The following is an 18,537-nucleotide window of genomic DNA, read 5'->3' on the forward strand; positions in this document are numbered from 1 at the left end:
GCATACTGACAGCCAAGGAAAATACAAGGCACTGGGCTACCCCTCATTTAAACACAACTGTTTTGCAATACTGTAACAACACTGGTATTGAAAGAACCACACAATCCTCTGTACTAAAACTTGAGTGTAATCTCGTAGGAAACTAACTAAACACTGAAATCAAGACATGCATTAATTACACCAGCATAGTGCCCCTGAAAGTCAGGCCTGCTGACTCCGGATGGGGCCTCCCACTTAAAGCACAGACAGAGGTCATCTCGGAAGCATGGCAAATCTTTGTGAAACAATGGCCTATGTTGAAGTGCCCTCAGCTGAGAACGATTAACCGAGTTCTCAGGAAAAAGGTAAGAATGGGGCAACCTCTAGCTATCAGCACACAAGGAATTGTAACAGACCTTTTAGATGGCCGAGTCCACTCAGCGTTATGTAAGTGGTGAGAGAAACATCTCCCCAGTACCCCTCCGTGGAAATGGGGAAACAGAGAATCCATGAAAATACAAAGGCTGATATGGATGGGCCATAGCATGATCTTTACCCTTCTAGCACCTGGCGCACAATGTGGGAGAGCACCCATGAACATCCCTCACACTCAACTAGTGAGAATGGTGACCTCCCTGTTAGTGTTAAGGCGAGGTCATGTTACCAGAATAGAAGGTGTGGCATACTCCGAAGTTGCTGGAAAGTGAATGTTGCACCCACTCCAACAAAGAGACTCTATGTACATGTCCATATAATGCTTTAATGAATCTGTCTAGGTTCGAAGTGGCAGTTACCAAGCAACTAACACATGCAAAGTTGGTCCAAATAAACGGTACCTACTGGTATGTGACTGCCCAGAACCACTCCATCGAGTTAAATAGAAAGCCCTGCCCCTCAACACACCTATCCATGTGCATGACAGTCCCTCTCAGGGCAATCCTGACTGTTGATGGGGCATGGTTCTACCGTACTCCACCAATGATGGGTAACCTAACATGGCATCTGGAAAGGCACTACGGCAGTAAGTACCTAGAGGAGAGCCTAGTGACCCTGCAGGCAAAGATCGAGGAGTTGGTGGCCAAGGGCCAGAGACACATTCAGGAAGGCCAACTGAGGTACACTCAGATATGGGAAATGGTGGACCAGGCTTATTTCAAGTATTCCAAGGCCCTAAACCAGGCAGTGGAGGTTAAAGCTACAATCATGGGCAGTGCTATCTTGGGGGATGGAATACCCTGGGAATGAACTTGGGTGTTGTTTTGCCAAATTATGTGGGGTGTATCGATTATAACATTCCTACTGGTACTAGTGCTCTACCAACGATTCCAAAGTAAGCTAAAAACATTTAAATTGCTGTATTTAACCTGGTGTGTTAAAGAACCCTAGGTTAAGAGAAGGGAATGTAGGAACAGGTTTTTAACCCACTGAAACCAGTAGCCCTTTGATATATAGGTAAAACCTAACACTATGATCTGTGGCTAAGCTGTCCTCCCCAGAAACCTGGTGTTCAGTTGGAGCAAAGAGACAAGGCTAGCAGGCCTAGCTGAAGTCAAAACAGATAATAGGGCACTTGGAAAAAACAAGTTGGACACAGAAAAGCAGCCTTGTCTGTTTATAAGCTAGGAAGCACAACACCAAACGGACAGCCATAATTGAATACCACTGTCATGAATTTCACACATATACACTCAAGTTTATGGCCCTGCGAGGTGCCCCACAGTCTGCAAGGGAGAGAGACACCCGTCTGCCCTCTTAAGGCCAACCACAAATTGTTGCTAAGGAACTAGAAATAGCGCCCCCCCCCCCCCCCTTTCTCGAGCCCAACTTGGTAATTTACCAAAGATATATTATAAACAATTGCTGCTGTGTATCTTTCTTTGTTTTGTTTTTGCTTTATACCCCTAGACAAGAAGCTATGGACCACACCTATCACCTGTCGGGAAGACACCGTTACCACTCCTATGCATTCCAATCAGAATATGGGGCCTTGTCCCAGGATCCAAGCTTGTGAGCTAATCAGGAGCTGGAGACTGACATCCAAAGAGAGGCACGCTTATGTAAACGCCCTGGAATGAATGGATGTGTCCCTTCTGGATCCTTGTAGAATAGAAATGGATACAGTGGGAGAGTGTGTTATGTGCTCACTAATCATGTGGGGTGCTTGTGTGTGGTATCTATACACCTGTCACCTGGAGTGACCAGATACCCAGTTTACCCCCCCATCCGTGAATACAGGTGCAATGCTTCTGCCCTAAGAAGCTGGAAGCCACATTTATGCCAAGCCAATGTATTAGCAACCTGAGGTTTCAGCAAAAATGTTTTCCCCAAAATGGACTCTTTCCCTTGGGCCAAAATGGTAAACAGTGTGGGATCAGATTCCATTCCCTTAATAAAATGCAACAAATAAAACACCAGGTCATCCTCCAACGGCTGACACCCTAATTAAGGGGAATACCGGGGCAAAATGTAGGGGATGGAATGTAGGGGTCAACTGTGGAAGAACTCTGTACATATGTGAAGTATAGGGGTGGCGAGGCCTGCATCCGCCCCTCCCCCCTCCCATCCTCCTTCTTCCCTACTACTAACGAGCCAGAAGCAAGGCTCTAGGAACATACACCATTGCAGCATGAACGAATTGTAGAAAAGGGTGGGAACATAATCTTGTTTACCTAAATGTACTGATCATGTAAACAAAGTCAAAGGACAAGCAGTACAGCTGAGCCATACTGTAACAAGCAATGAGTAATCCCCAGAAGTTTCCAAACTGTCACAAACAAGGTAGAGACATTGTATTTAAAGCTGCATCAGAGCACAGCAATTTGGACCTCACCGATGGGCTTTGGGTACCGGCCCCTTGGAAGCTGAAATAGTCCTCCGCTTCATCCACAGCCAAAATAGGGTTCCCCCGCTAGCAGAAGGGATGTAAGAATGCCGCTTTTCCTATCAAGTTGTTTTTTTAGCCAAGCGGCACAAGCTCATAGCTGTCAGAAAATAAACTGCTTGTGTTTGACAAATACCTGTGTAGCATGTCTTTGTACTTTGAGAACCCAGTGTCGGACCTGAGACTTACTTTTGCCGGCAACAGATGTAAACTATCTTATCCTTAATTTAATGTTATGATTTAAAGAAAGGAGTACCTTTTAGATGATTGCCCCATCTTCTTTTATAGTAATATATTAAGTACTTAACCATTTAATAACTGGGAAGGGAAAAACCAATCTCAGGTAATACTAAAACTTTGAAAATTGACATTTTAAAAGCATTGCTCCAGAGGAGTCACAAGACTGTTCAACAGCAGTTTACAGCCAGGTAGTCTCCTGGAGAAGAATGCCGGGGGCCCATTTATACTTTTAAAGCTTTGTTTAATATTACAAAATAATATTTAAATATTTTAGTTATGTTTCTGCATCGGAAAACAAAGCTATAAAGCATTCAGCAAAGGAATAACAGAAGCTGCAATTCCAAGATAACATCTGGAGTTTTACAATTCCCTCAGGATGCTACAAAATCATTTGTGCGCTGCGATACTTAATCTGACAGCACAGTAGCACCAAAACAACCCAAAGCATGAAGTAAAATGTCTACATACTTATTTTTTCCAAAGAGAAAATATTACAGTCTTGTAAGACAGTAGAAAGGGAAAGGAAGTGTTGAATATAGAATCTTTTGGTCTAACTAAATTATTTGGCAATATCTAGGGATAGATCAGTAAAATCTAACGGCCTGTAATATATAGGAAGTCAAATGAGGTAACCTGATGGATGCCTTTCAGCCTTAAACTATGAAACTAAAAATGCATCAAGGCAAGCTATACCTCAAAAATAAAGAATTAGCTTGCTTTTATGAACACTAGAATTTCTTGAGAAGCCCTGTTAACAATGTCTTTTTCGTCCATGCTGTGTCTCCCTGTATTTGCCTTTAACATCCAAACATTTTCATGGTTTCTTCCTCATTAGCCACCTGTCTTGAAAAGACTGAACACTGGTTTTGCTCTCCATGTAAGACAGTTGCTGATAATCACAATTAATTGCTACAAATCTTTATTTTCAGTAGTGGTGAGGTAAAATCTCTTGAGATCATCCCTTGACTTCAAAGCTTATTTAATCAAAACATATTTTGCCGGAAGGACCTCAATTAAATGATAAATTATTGGTAGACATTTAATGGACTTTAGAGGAAAGAGACCAGCTATTTGCTTCATTTTCTGAAAGGATAGGATATAGACTATAGTATGTATTTTCTATGAGTCACAGAAGAGGAAGGGAGAAGTTAAAGAAACCAAAATGAAACAAAACAAAAAACATCTTTTCTTACATTGGAGCTGCTTTTAAGGGTTTAGTTCATGGAGAAACAGAAATCTAAGTGCCCTTGTCAGCTCAAACACAGGTCAAATTCTCATGCTCTGGGTTCCACTCCTCCCAATTTACCAAACCTCATTCAAGTGAAATATGACTCTATGAAAAAGGTCTATTGGGCACTACATGCATATGGGAATATAGTCTAAAACTGGGATTTTTCTAAGAGACCAAAAAGAATTAAACCCAATTAAGTGCAATGGGAGTTGGGTGTCTGATGCCCTTTAAATTCTTTCAAAATCCCAGTCTAAACTCCTTTGTACTGTGATTGGGGGACTGCTAAAAATTAATATTTTCCAGACAGAATTAAGAAGCCAGAAATATATTTTTAAATATGGATCTGCCTAGTCAGTATTTGGTCCTGCCATGAGGGCAGGGGACTGGACTCGATGACCTCTTGAGGTCCCTTCCAGTCCTAGTATTCTATGATTCTATAAATAAATAGCTTTACAAAATTAGCTAAGACCATCACTCCTTGCAAAACACCAGATATATAGCTTACACTTAGCCAGAATGCTGTAAGTATTCTAGGGGGAAGGTTTCAAGACCTACAGAACATGCTCATCAGTAGGTCTAGATATACAGAATTTACTCTTTCTAAACTACTGATATGTTTAAAAGTGAATATGGCCACCTTGCCCAAGGTTTTCTGTAAATGACTGCCTCGAAACCCTGGATAGGAGTGTGAAGGTCAATGCTCAAATTTCTCCAGTCTTTGTCTAATAGCATTGTGTGTTTCCTCTTCACATTTGAAATGCTAGTGATCTCATTTAAGCCATGCATAGAGAGCATCCAGATCACAGTGTAATGGGTACATTAAAAATATGTATTCGGTGCTGTTAGTTTTATTTTTATCTATAGACCATTTGCCAGCACGACAAATGTCCAAAGCAATAACATACAATATTTTTGCCAGCAAATTTTACTCATTACATAATCATAGAACAATTCTGTATTAAAGACCTTTTTTCCTACTTTTTTATCATGGGGCTGAACAGTGAAATTATAATTAACTCTTTAATGAGGCCATGTGCCATTTATGTGGCATTCTAAACTTGGTTCATAAGCATTTTAAAGTGTTACTGATAATTAAAGGTGGTCATAAATGGTTTATAACTGTGAAACAGGATTATCTTTGTATAAACAGGATAATCTTTATTGTAGAATCTGAGGGTATGTCTACACTGCAAGGCTATTAAGGGATACCAGAGGTATCCCAAAACAGCTACTACCCCGCATCTTTTGAATGCATTCACTATTGCATAGTATAGTGGACGTGATATTTCACCATCCCTGTAAACCTCGTTCCACAAGGGATAAGGGATGTCTCGAAATACTGTGTTATTTCAAAATTTGGTGCTGTGTAGATGTACCACATTTTGAAATAGCCTATTTTATTTCGAGCTAAGGGTGCAGCGTAGACACACCCTGATATATGTAGAAAGTATAATCTGAGTAATATATAGAAAGGCCTGGGTTTAAGAACATAAAAATTAAAGGCAACATAGTTAAAAATAAAAACTAACCAAGAAACACGCATCAGACTTCTCGGTACATTTTTTTTTAACCTGGCATTTTAATTAATATCTATAATAACTACAATTAAAATTTTAAGAGATTTTTTTTAAATAGGAAAATATAACTGCAAAATCATAAAAATTAATAGGAGGTTTATGGCAAGTATAATATCTGTAATTGCTTTTAACTTTTTTTTAATTGATTAGAGTCTATCATAATTGATACCTGATTTTAAATTCTCACAATAATGAACAGTTTGAAATTGAATGTTATGTTATACACTGAAGAGAATGGTAGCGATATTGGTCTGGTACCAATAGGTGTCCTAACTACTTGCTGGTCTGATATCAATACAGGCAGTCCCCGAGTTACGCGGATCCGACTTATGTCGGATCCGCAGTTACGAACGGGGCATTTCCTCTCCCTGGTCTCCAGCAGACCAGGGAGAGGAAGCAAAGCGGCAGAACACACGGCCAGCTGACAGCCCAGACGCGTCTGGGCTGTCAGCTGGCCGCGTGCTCCGCTCTGCTCCCCCCACCCCTGGTCTGCAGACCAGGGGGAGGGGGAGCAGAGCGGAGCAGAGCAGAGCGGCAGAATGCGCAGCCAGCTGACAGCCCAGACGCGTCTGGGCTGTCAGCTGGCCGTGCGTTCCGCCGCTCTGCTCTGCTCCGCTCTGCTCTGCTCCGCTCTGCTCTGCTCCCCCTCCCCCTGGTCTGCAGACCTGGGGGACGGGGAGCAGAGCAGAGCAAAGCCGCGGAGCCCAAGGGCAGCAGGATAGCCACGGCGCGTCTGGGCTGTCCCGCTGCCCCCGTGCTCCGCGGCTTTGCTCCGGACGCCTGTGGTACAGCAGCTGGGGTGCTGCCGGTTGGTCCGGTAGCGCCGCTCTGGGCGCCACTGGACCAACCCAGCAGCACCCCAGCTGCTCTGCCCCAGGTGTCTCCAAGTCAGCAGCTGCTGAAAATGACCAGTGGCTGACTACAGGAAGCCCCTGCCCCGGGCTTCCTGGAATCAGCCGCTGATCAGTTTCAGCAGCAGCAGCTGACTTGGGGATGCCTGGGGTTCTTAAGTTGAATCTGTACGTAAGTCAGAACTGGCGTCCAGATTCAGCCACTGTTGAAACTGATCAGTTTCAGCAGCGGCTGAATCTGGACGCCAGTTCCGACTTACATACAGATTCAACTTAAGAACAAACCTACAGTCCCTATCTTGTACGTAACCCAGGGACTGCCTGTAGGACTGGAATTATTTTTTCTTTGATGTTTTGTCTCAGTCCTCTGTTGGGCATGTTTTGATTTAAGCCACAGAACCAACTATTAAAACACTTCATGCTGAGAACATTAAGTAAAAAGTTTATTTATGTCTAAAGTTGAAAATAATTGATAATTAGGTAAACATGCATATCTAGAGCAACAACCTGATACAATGTTATCTGAAGGGCTCCCATTGACCTCAATGTACTTTGGTCTGGACGTTAAGTGGATTTTCTGGCTGAAGGGGTTTATAAATTTTGCAAGCCCACCTTATGGTGAGAAAAGAATGTATAAGCCCACAAAGGAAGCTCTCTAAACTGCTGACCTGCAGTTCAGTGTTCCAGCTGCACCCTGCACTAAATCCTGGGCACTAGAAGCATGAGAAACATCAGGAAATCACCAGCCTCTACACAGATACATCTACATCTACTGCCCTTCTTTGACCTCTTGTGCATCCAATCACAGTTTTAAACCACAGATCTGCACTTTAGGCAAAATTGTTAAACATTAGTACGGCATTGCGCAAGAGGGTTTTTCTTGTGCAAGAAGGGGCAGTGTAGACACTCTTTCTTGCGCAAGAGCCTCTTCTGAAAAAAATGGTGGCTCATTAGGTATACAAATGAGGCTCGGCAATATTCCACGCTTAGCCTCATTTGCATATTACTCGCGCAAGAAGCCGCGAGTGTAGACATAGCCTTGGATAGTTTGTATAGCACAAGGAAATAGGAGCAATGATATTTGCAGATGATCACAAGATGGAGGAGGAAAACCATCACACCTATGCCTTTACCTTGCTATGATCATAAAGTCATCCTGCTAAGTTAGGTCTCTTTCCAACTCCAACCACATCACTCCTAAGCAGGCAACCCAGGGAGCTAGTTGGCTCTGGAGTGTGAAAGTCCCCAACCTCGGGCAGTCTATATGGTGGGCAGCCCCAGAGCTGAGGACCTTGGGAGATGGTACCAGGATTTCCAGGCTCCCAGCTCTTGACAGTGTCCCTTGAAGCCTCTAGAACCCTGGGTCACATAGGGAGCCTAGCAGCCCCAAGAAACTGCCATTCCAGCACAGGATCCCTGCCACGCAGCAGGAAGTCTAATGGCCTCCAGAGATATGGTTATATCTGGGCACTGGAACACCATCAGATTTCTAACCAAAGCTTGCCTATGTTTCAGAGACAGTTTTGCAAAATATGCATTAGATTCAGTGGCACATTTTGCTCCAGAGAGTGTCTTTCTTAATTTGGTTACTAAAATGACTAATAATGGGGACATATACTGAATATCTGTATTTATATAAAGAAACCGTGCCTCCTTTCCCAAAACAAAGCTCCCATCAATGGTATTATGAACTGTGAGAGACGTGGTGGAGTTGATCCTAATTGTGGCTAGTTTAACAATTTAAATAACCAATCCTTTCCTAATCTTTAAAAATATTAAATTTATAACTCTCATCCTTCATTTACATAATCTCCTACTACTACTAATTTTGGATCATATTTTTCAGGAATGTAAACAAGACTGGCCTGGATATATGAACTGTCACTGATGAATTAAAAAGGAACCTAGGTTTGTTACCTGAGCAATAAGCATATTTAAACATGCAATACTATGGTGTGAGGGAGTGAGCAGAGGGCCTGGCAGTGCAGGGGCTAAACAAAGCCTTTTTGCCCAACTAGCCCTTCCCTCTTTTACCTGCAGCCAATGCCAGGTCTGGAGAGAGGATAAAAGAGAGGAAGCTGGCTCAGCTAGGGGCTGACCAGTGAAGAGACACAAGCTGGTTCTGCTGTCTGCAGGACCTGAGCCAGAGTCGTCTGCTGGGTCAGCCACAGGAGCACGTAAGCCTACCAACCCCTCCCCGGATTCTAAGGGGGAGAACCTACGAGGAACCCTCACTGAGGAGGGGGAAATTGGACCCTTGGGGCCAGGCCTCAAAAAAGAACCTGGAATTCCCAGGCCTCAGCGGCAGGGGCTACACCCCTTTGCCACCAGGAAAGTCGGGGACCTAACCACTAGGCCCACGCCACTGCCTGGGACACCAAGCCACATATGGTAACAAATCAGCACTATTCAGGAGCTGAGTATGGACAAAAATCAGTCAGTCAAATGATTTCCATCTGCAAATAGGCTCCATCACATTTGTATAGTGCAGCTTGAGAGATAAAGGCTTACCACCAGTCAATAAGAAAAAGACATTTATTTACTGGTCAGCCATGTGAGCAAAAGAAAAGGGATGAAGATGACAGTCAAATTTCTTGGCTGAGTGGCTTGCTGTCAGACTCAATTCCTCTGAGTGTCTGTAGAATACCCTTCAGCTATGACTATAATTCAGTAGTCAAAAACAGATTGTAGCAATGCCAGCACCAGTCATGGAGTGAAGACACTTTCTATTTGTTCAGATAAAAACAATCAAGCATTTATGAAGATACTTAGAGAAAATACATATGATTTTTAAGTGTATTAGTGATAAGGATGTTAAATTGCAGTTAATTGACTAGTCAAGTGGAATTTCCATCGACTACTCGATAGGCACTTCCGCATTCCTCCTTTGAAATGTACAAGAGCCCCTTCTGCGGCTCTTGTACATTTCAAAGGAGGAATGCGGAACTCTGCAGTCAGGGCTGGATTAAGACCTTTAGAGGCCCAAAGCACTGAAAAGATTATGGTCCCCCGGCATATGTAATTCAAAATAAAAACAATACTATACCGTAAAATCTCATTTTTTGGGGGGTGTCCCTGCTTTCTTGGTGCCCTAAGCACGTGCTTAGTCTGCCTATTGGGTAATCCAACCCTGTCCGCAGGCAGCTGGGGGCCAGCAGGAAGTCCTCCTAACTCCAGGATGCATGCGGATGTGCCTGCTTTGAAATGTACAAAAGTCCCAAAGGGGGCTCTTGTGCATTTCAAAGCCACACTGCCCTCATGGAGCCTGGGGTCAGCGGGGGACTCCCGAGGTAATCCCAGGTTCCGCACGGCATTTCTCCAGAACTGGGGAAACATGCCACTTCCGTGTTTCAAAGGGGCAGTGCCGCACAGCTGATCCCCTGGCTCAACTATGTGGTGCTGCTGCTTTGAAGTACCCCTTCTTTTCCCCCCTCCCCCACATTGCTGCCTCTAGCTGATAGAGGCACCAAAACAGGGGGGAAATCGACTAGTTGACTGACTATCCGATAAGCATTTGCTTATTCGACAGTTGACTAGTCCTTAGCATCATTAAAGTGAATGTTACTTTACCCTTCAAGACAATTCTCCTCACCTGTAATTTACCTGACAAGCATTTAATTTCATTTTACATGATACATATTTTTCTCAGCTCAACATTAAAATGAATGGTAAGATTTACCCAACAAAAAGAGAAATGGGCTTTCGTCAAGATGCATGGGCCTGGAAGAGAGGTAAAGGTGGAACCTCGACAAGTACCACTAAAAATCCAAACTTGACATTTTGACTCTATTCCAAGAGCATCATACAGTAAATGGGCAGCATCTACCAGAATATACATAACTGTCCCTAAAAAAAGGCCATTAGAGTAACACTCACACCAGCCAATTACACAAACAAGCAGTTCTTAGAGATAAACAAATTTTTTAGGTCATGAACCTTTGTGGCTTTACCCATGAAATTTGTTAGTCTATAAGGTGCACAGGACTGCTCATTGTTTTTAAAGTTACAGTTAACACAGCTACTCTTCTGAGACTTTTTAGCAGCTAATTGTAAAGTTCCTCTTCTAACAGCAGCTGACGAAGAGTTAATTTATAATTGCTACTCAATATATTCTGTGGACTGGCTCTGAATCAGCTTGTTCAATTTTGATAGAGGACTCTTGTGGCTTTTATCTATGCACAACATTCTCTAGATATAGCTGCAAGTGTGACACTATTGTTTCCAAATGTTTTATTTTTAGAATGAGGCATGGTGGTGAGGTAATATCTTATCAGACCAACTTCTGTTGGTGAGAGAGACATGTTTTTGAGCTCCACAGAGCTCTTCTTTAGATCCTCGTGTCTTCCATATCCTGGGACCAACATGACTACAACACCACTGTAAATAGCAAATAGAGTATATCACATTTTGTTTTTAGAACAAACTCTTCTGCTTGTAAAATATAATATTCTATTTTGGGATCCTAAATTACGATAATTGCAGTTTGAGAATTTTATTTCTGTTGAACCATTCTCTCTTGTTCTCCTAAGTATCGATTGATAACTAGAGCAGTTTCTTTTTGGATCTATATGAGCTTTGCCTTGCCTCACACTCTATGTCACTGAGTCTATATAATATTAACTGTTGCATTATTAATAATCATCCAGAGCACCTAGTATGGAGGTAAGCAACATTCCTTCTCCAGAAAGAGCTGTGAAATATTAATCTATGAGTTATTTGGATGAACTATCTGTCTCAGGGAATGCCTATACTGCAGTTGAAGATGTGATGGCAGCAGAGGTTGGCATACCAGTTTTAGCTGTAACCTAGCCAATATGCCCAAACAAGGCAGTGAAAATATGGCACCACAGACAGTGTGGGTTGTTCAAGTATACCTGGGACATTGGGAAAGTACTCAAATGGCTAGCCAATGTTGAAGCCCATGATATTAAAATTTCAATGCTAATTTGCATAGTCTCAAATAGTGTCTAGATTGAAGGCTGGACTGCAAACATACTTTTGTCTGTTTTCCCTAGAAATAGGAATATTCCCCTAGAAATAGGAATCAGCTTGTTCAATTTTGATAGAGGACTCTTGTGGCCATTTTTTTGCACAAAGGAACATCCCCAAGATTCTGATATTAAACCGAAACCACATGTGAGGAAGAGGGAATAAAGAGTCTCTGCTCTTTGCTGTCTACTGGTAGCTAACAGAACTAAAAGGAAAGAAAAAAGTCATTTTAAGGAAAATTAGAATGACAATGTCTGTGGAGGCAAGAGCACTAGAGACCTAAGATGCCTGAAACATCAATACAGGGCAAAATATAGGAATATTGCAGGGTTGTTAAAATCTCCCATACATACTTTGACTGAAGCACAGTGAATCATTCTAAATGCTGGAAATTGGAATTTCTAACTCACCTAAAATAACTCAGCCATTACACATCCATTTGTAAATGATGTATGTTATGGAACAAGTGATACAAAGGGCTTAAACCATCTAATAGAGCAACTTCTCAGGAAACACAGATACCCAAAAAGCTATGCCTCTCCCTTTTCACAGATGGGAAGGGATTCATCTGTATTATGATTGTTGCCTTACATGAGTCACAAATACTGTGAATTCGCCTATATTTGTGGGGTGTTTTAAACCAAGCTTCTTTGGTAAGTCACTCTCAAAGGACAAACAATAAAGCATTTCACGCATATTTAATGTTGTAAATACAAAATTACAAAAAAGTACTGCACAATATAAATGATTTTAACTATACATTTCCTAAGGAAGGAAATTCTTTTAAGTACTACACATACATTTGCCTATAATGTAAGACAAGTTAATACACATCTTTCTAATCAAACTCAAGCAACACAGTCTACTACATGCACTGTATGGCAAGTAATAGATTATAAAAAAATTAACTACTCCTTTCATGGTTTTTCTTTATAGGCATTGATCTCACAGCCAAAAAATAATGCTGTGGTCATGAGCTGCTTCATTTATTGACAGTTCCTACTTTACTTTTACTTTTGCTATGGCAGTTAGAAACTTATAAGGTGAAAAATATTAGTGTACTGCTGTACTGCAGATTTGTGGATCAGTTCCTGTAGTAGGGAATGCCATATGAAAATGAATTCTAAAAATATGACACCAGCAACTATACATATTTTTCAACCAATGTACTATCACCTCAGATAGTGCACTAAGACACCTTCGGGCAAAAGGAAGTGGAAAAAGAAAGGTACTTTATCTTTGCAATTATTTTAATCTCCTGGTGCTTACAATGCATCATAAAAATGAAACCAACTTCAGTCAAATGAACCATTTGCTTGTCTCCTCCCTTTCCTGAATAACTAGATTGTTTAGAAGGAGAGTGAAATAAAATTAAAGCTACCCAAGACGACATACTGAACAGATGGTGCTTACTTCACTGAAGTACTTATTTGATTTAAACATTGATGCACTGCTGTAGTAGGTCCTGTCAATTTACTTGTCATCTAATTCATGCCAGAATATATATAAAAAAATAAAACTAAAAATGTTTTGCAGACAAGTAAAATCTTACTGTTCACATTGTTGGTGGTAAGTGCAGAGGATTTACCGCCTGTACCAGTAGGTAAATAAACAGTCTATTCAGCAGAGCGGAATTAAGTATCTAGCCACAGACAGAAAGCCAATACCTTACAAAAGGGACTGCTTGGTATTAGCTGCCATAGGCATCTGCATGCAGCTCCTTAACTACTATTACTCATGAATCTCCCCAGATACAGTTTGGTATCTTGACTCTAAGTGGCTCTCTCTAGTTTGTTTCTGCATTAGGTATGATGAATGCATTTTAGAAACTCTGACAGTAAAAGATTAAGCACTTATAAGTCAAAAGATAGCTGTGGAATGATTTAAAAAAGGTTTGATCAGGTTTTTCCACATAGCTCATACTCACCTACATAGGCTTCCTCATCCATTGGCAGATGTAATGACATGCAGAGGTAGGTATCAGACTATTAAAGAAACAAAAGAATAAAAATTATCTTAAAATTGTATCTTGTGAAAAAGAATTCTAACATTCATACTCTGCTTTATTGATACATGGGAAACAAGCAATTACCCACATTTATATCCTCAGAAACCTGGCCATAGAAATTATTTACTAAGCCTACCCCCCCCCAAAAAAAAAACAACAACCCATGCACCTAAGAATTTCAAATTGTTGCCTTCTTATTCAGCCAAAGTAAATTGAAGAAACATACCAAATAAAATGACATGTTATTGGACTTTTGAATAATTTTTCTCTATTTTCTGTAATCTATAACTTATTGTAGTTTAAAAAAAACCCACTAAGTCATGGCTGAGTACACATCTACTTGAATCAGTAATTCTTTCCTTGTTCCTAGACTTATATAAAAGTGGTCTCTTTCAGCCATGAAGCACATTAATATTGAAAACATGTGCAGCAGCAATCTAAAAACTATATGTGCTTTTTAATGCATGTGTCTCACTCCAATTAGAATGAACTGGAATTATGCCAGGGCATCAGGACAAGAACAGAAGCAGCATAAAATATTATTTGTAGTTCTCTTCACCCGTTAATTGTACGATACCATCACTTTCCAAGAGCAATTAGGTCGCTGCTCCCTTGAGACATAATGAGACTAGTCCCATGAAATGTTATAGTAAGTCCAACCATCACATGTAATTCATGGTTACCATCTTCAAGTCTCTACTGATGCTTTTGGGACTCTAAAACCTTTGTTTTAGCATTAAATGCCAATCACTTAAAAACTAAGTGCTCAAGTAGACACTTTAAAATTAAACGAACTACTAAAACTTCAGTTGCAGTCATAATGAACCCAAGATAGTGGCCAAGGTCAAATATCAGCAACTGCTTGTGCTGCTATGAGCACCTTAAGCTATATTTTCAACGTTGCTGAGTACCCACAGCTCCAAACGAATTCACTGGTAGGGAAGGATAGGGTGGAAAGAATGAACAAGAACAATGCTAAAGGAAAGTTGGGTTTTCTGTAAAAACTTAAAGCTTCCAAAAAGCACTAAAAAATTGCTTTACCTCAAAAGGACTAAAATATTAAAGGGAGTCTGCCAAATCTGCTGTTTATCCTGAGGGTTGAGATAGGACTTTAAGTGGCCTGAATTAAATGGAAATTTTTAGATTCCTGTCAATCCGATAATATCAGGATTCCATCAGTGGAATATTCCATCAAAATACCATTCCATCAGTGGAATGGGCAATAGCCTACTAATTCTGAGCATGGTGTATGCTTGCTATCACATGTGAATTATGCTAGAACACAGAATAATGATGTGATGGACTGGACTAGACCCAAAGTGAATTAAATAGTCAATCCTGTCTTTGCCTGCTGGTTATGGAACAGGTGCCATAAAAATAAAAACTGTCCATCAAAAGTCACAATTAATAGCAATGCTTTTCTGTAAGAGCTTGGCCAAAGAGACTGTATGATATATGAGTTGCTGCTATAGTAAATTAGCTTGTTACCATGATTTCTTTATATCGCAACGTATTACAGGCAGTCCCTGGGTTACGTACAAGATAGGGACTGTAGGTTTGTTCTTAAGTTGAATTTGTATGTAAGTCGGAACTGGTACATATTGTAGGGGAAACTCTAGCCAAACATTTCTCCAGAGCTCAGTTTTATTCTCCCACACCTCACTTCCCTCAGTCTTTTATTCTCAAGCTGAGGTGGTCTGCTGAGAAAAGCCGCTCCGCATCTCCCTGGTCTGCTGGAGGGGGGCGCTAGCTTCGCGTCTCCCTGGTCTGCTGGGGGGAAGCAGCTAGTGCAGGGTTGCCTCACCCCGTTTGTAAGTAGGGATCTGATGTAAGTCGGATCCATGTAACCCGGGGACTACCTGTAGTTTGTCTCTGAAGCCAGCAATATCATATTTATATTACGATATCATGGGGGGGAGGGGAAAAATACCATTCAGTACAGCACCTTAAAATGAATATTTTATAGGTCCTAATTTCTTTACAAGAGAGATCGTTGATGTTTTTATTAGAAGAGTGGCCACAAACTTCAGTAGGACAAGGCAACCATGGCGATAAGCACTGTCCAATACTTATAGAAAGATAATATGCCTATCCCAAAGAGCTTACAATATAATTTCAGACAAGATGCATTGAAAATGCTTAAATAATAATCAGATATAATTGAGGAGGGAGGACAGCTTGTAATACTGTTATATAGATCAGCTATTATATATAAGAAAAAGCAATATGCTAAGTTGCTTTGTTTTTTGCCAGGAGCTACAAAAAAGGAGAGAAGGGTGGATGATATAGCTGATATTGTGTGTAGTCATATATTCTAATTAGGTGCCTTTCTGGAGTCGATACTGAAAACACAACTTAAAAAAACGGAAAGAACAACACTTCACCTTTTTTTTCATTAAATCCTTGGGATCATTAACAGCATAGTTTAAAAAAAACCTTCAAGTCAGTTAAGAGGCAAACTTTATTCGGTGTTTTGAAAGTCAACTAGACTTTAACCAGTGAAAATTAAAGTCACACAAATTAAAATTTGAAAAAAGGCACAACATTTTAACAATGAGGGTGACTAACTGGTGCAACAAAGTACCAATGGAAGTGGTGGATTCCGTGTCTCCTGGATTCTACAAATCAACACTGGATGCTTTCCAGAAGATATGCTTTAGCCAAACACAAGTTATTGGGCTCTGTACATAGGAGAAATTCTATGGCCTGTGTTACACAGGAGGTAGTTCTAGTGGTCCCCTTCTGGATGAATATCATTGGAAATTTCGGGGCATTAAATGAGGTGGTTTGATGTGCATTTGTTTTACCTATTGCTAAATCACCAATGTGATTCTCTGCCTTGCTATTAAAGTATGTTACCAAGCAGTGCAATGTCCTGGAAAGGTTTTCGTCATTCTACACACAATGCAATCTATCACCACACACATTCACACCCACTCTTTTTGAACACTTACTCTCATAACAACAAGTATTCTATATCTTAGCATATTGCCACAAGCTCCTAAGCAGTCTGTCAGAAAGCTCAGGCTCTAACCTAATGAAAGATGACACAGTAAAGGAAGGAATTAATCACAGCCATTGCTTTAGGGTTTCCCAATCTGGTACTCTGCCAGTCCTAAAGCACCTGCCAAATTTGAAGATCTTGGAATCCTAAAACCATAGAAATGAGGGCTGGAGGGAACCTCGAGAGATCATCTCATCAGACCCCTCAAGTGATGAGTCGGACCAAGTAAACCTAGATCACCCCGACAGGTGTTTGTCCGACTTGTTATTAAAATCCGTCTACTGATGGGGTTTCCAAAACCTCCTTTGGAAGCATATTCCAGTGCTTAATTCCCCTCATAGTTAGAATCCCCTCCCACCACCACCATTTAACCTAAATCACTCCTGCTGCCGATTATGTGCATTACTTTTTATTTTACCTTCAGTGAACATGGAGAACAATGCATAATTGTCCTCTTTATAACAGGAACACCCAGTTTTTTTAATCTTCTGTCCTAAATCAGGATTTCTAAACCTTTTAATGTTTTTATTTTTCTGATCTGGACTCTTCTATTTGTCTATATCTTTCTTAATGTATGTGAAAAACTGCATACAGTATTGCATCTGAAACCTCACCAGTGCCATACAGAGCAGGACAATTACTTCCTGGGTCTCACATGAGACACTCCGGTTAATACATTTCAGAATGATACTACTTTTCTTGGCAATTTTTTACCACATTGTAAGTCTACATTGCAAAGAAAAATATTTGGCGAGGACTCTCAGAGATTGGAACAATTGACTTGGGCTTGTGGAGTTAGGGCTACAAAGCTAAAAATATCAGTGTAGATGTTTACGTTGGGGCTAGAGCCCAGGTTCCGACGCCCAACAACAGAGGAGTGTGAGAACTCAGGCACCAGCTCAAGTCTACATTTCTATAGGTGATGAGCTTTCATGGGCCAGACCCACTTCCTCAGATCAAATTGTGGGAAGTGGATCTGGCCCACGAAAGATAATAAACCATCTTGTTAGTCTTTAAAGTGCTACATAGTCCTGTTTTTTGTTTCAGCTAGACCAGACTAACACGGCTACATATCTATTACATTTCTATACTGCTCTTTTTGTTAACATTGATTCTGTTCATTATCTGATTTGCTGAAGCAAATCAGTCACGCCTCAGCCTTTTTGATGTCTTCTATGAGTAGCTCTCCTTTCATGCTAAATAGAAGACCTTAGCTTTTCTTTGCCTCTTTCTTCCAATTTATGTCAAGACTCACTTTATATAGCTTTTTTATAACCCCCTGACAGAGGAGTAACTTATTTTGTGCCTTAGCCCTTCTGATTTTTTCTCAAAATGTTTGTACTAGTCATTTGTGCTCCTCCCAGCAATCTGTCCATGTTCCTGCTCTTTGTGGGATTTTCAGGTCATTAAAGAGAGTTTCTAAAGCAGCCATAGTGCCCTCTAACTATTTTTCACATCATAATAGCTAGCAGTTTTGCATTTCATATTTTCTCCTTGAAAAACTGCCAGCTCTCCTGAACTTCTTTTTGTCTTGGGGATACTTCCCAAAACCTTACCTACCAAATCTCTAAATTTATTCAAGTCTGCTTTTTTGGAGTCCATTGTCTTTATTCTGCTGCACTCACTTTTTCCTTTCCTCAGAATCAAGATAGCTTCCATTTTATCATCATATCCAAATTACCTCCAGCATTTATATTTGCAACCAATTCCTCTTTGTTAATCGGAATCAAGTCTAAAATGACTGTCCCCTGGTTAATTTGTATTTGTTCTGAGACAA

The 18,537-nt window shown here is 40.8% G+C and overlaps 1 protein-coding gene across 5 annotated transcripts in view; it reads right to left on the bottom strand.

Moving 5' to 3' along the window:
- Window positions 1–18,537, bottom strand: part of PAM (peptidylglycine alpha-amidating monooxygenase) — a 262,884-nt gene that overhangs the window by 119,699 nt on the left and 124,648 nt on the right. For all 5 annotated transcript variants that reach the window (XM_075932068.1, XM_075932066.1, XM_075932070.1 and 2 more), the window contains exon 4: window positions 13,676–13,733. In XM_075932068.1, the coding sequence (XP_075788183.1) occupies window positions 13,676–13,733 (58 nt within the window). The remainder of the gene's footprint in view (window positions 1–13,675; window positions 13,734–18,537) is intronic.

The sequence above is a fragment of the Pelodiscus sinensis genome, chromosome 6, assembly GCF_049634645.1.
Source record: "Pelodiscus sinensis isolate JC-2024 chromosome 6, ASM4963464v1, whole genome shotgun sequence".
Classification (NCBI taxonomy): Eukaryota; Metazoa; Chordata; order Testudines; family Trionychidae; genus Pelodiscus; species Pelodiscus sinensis.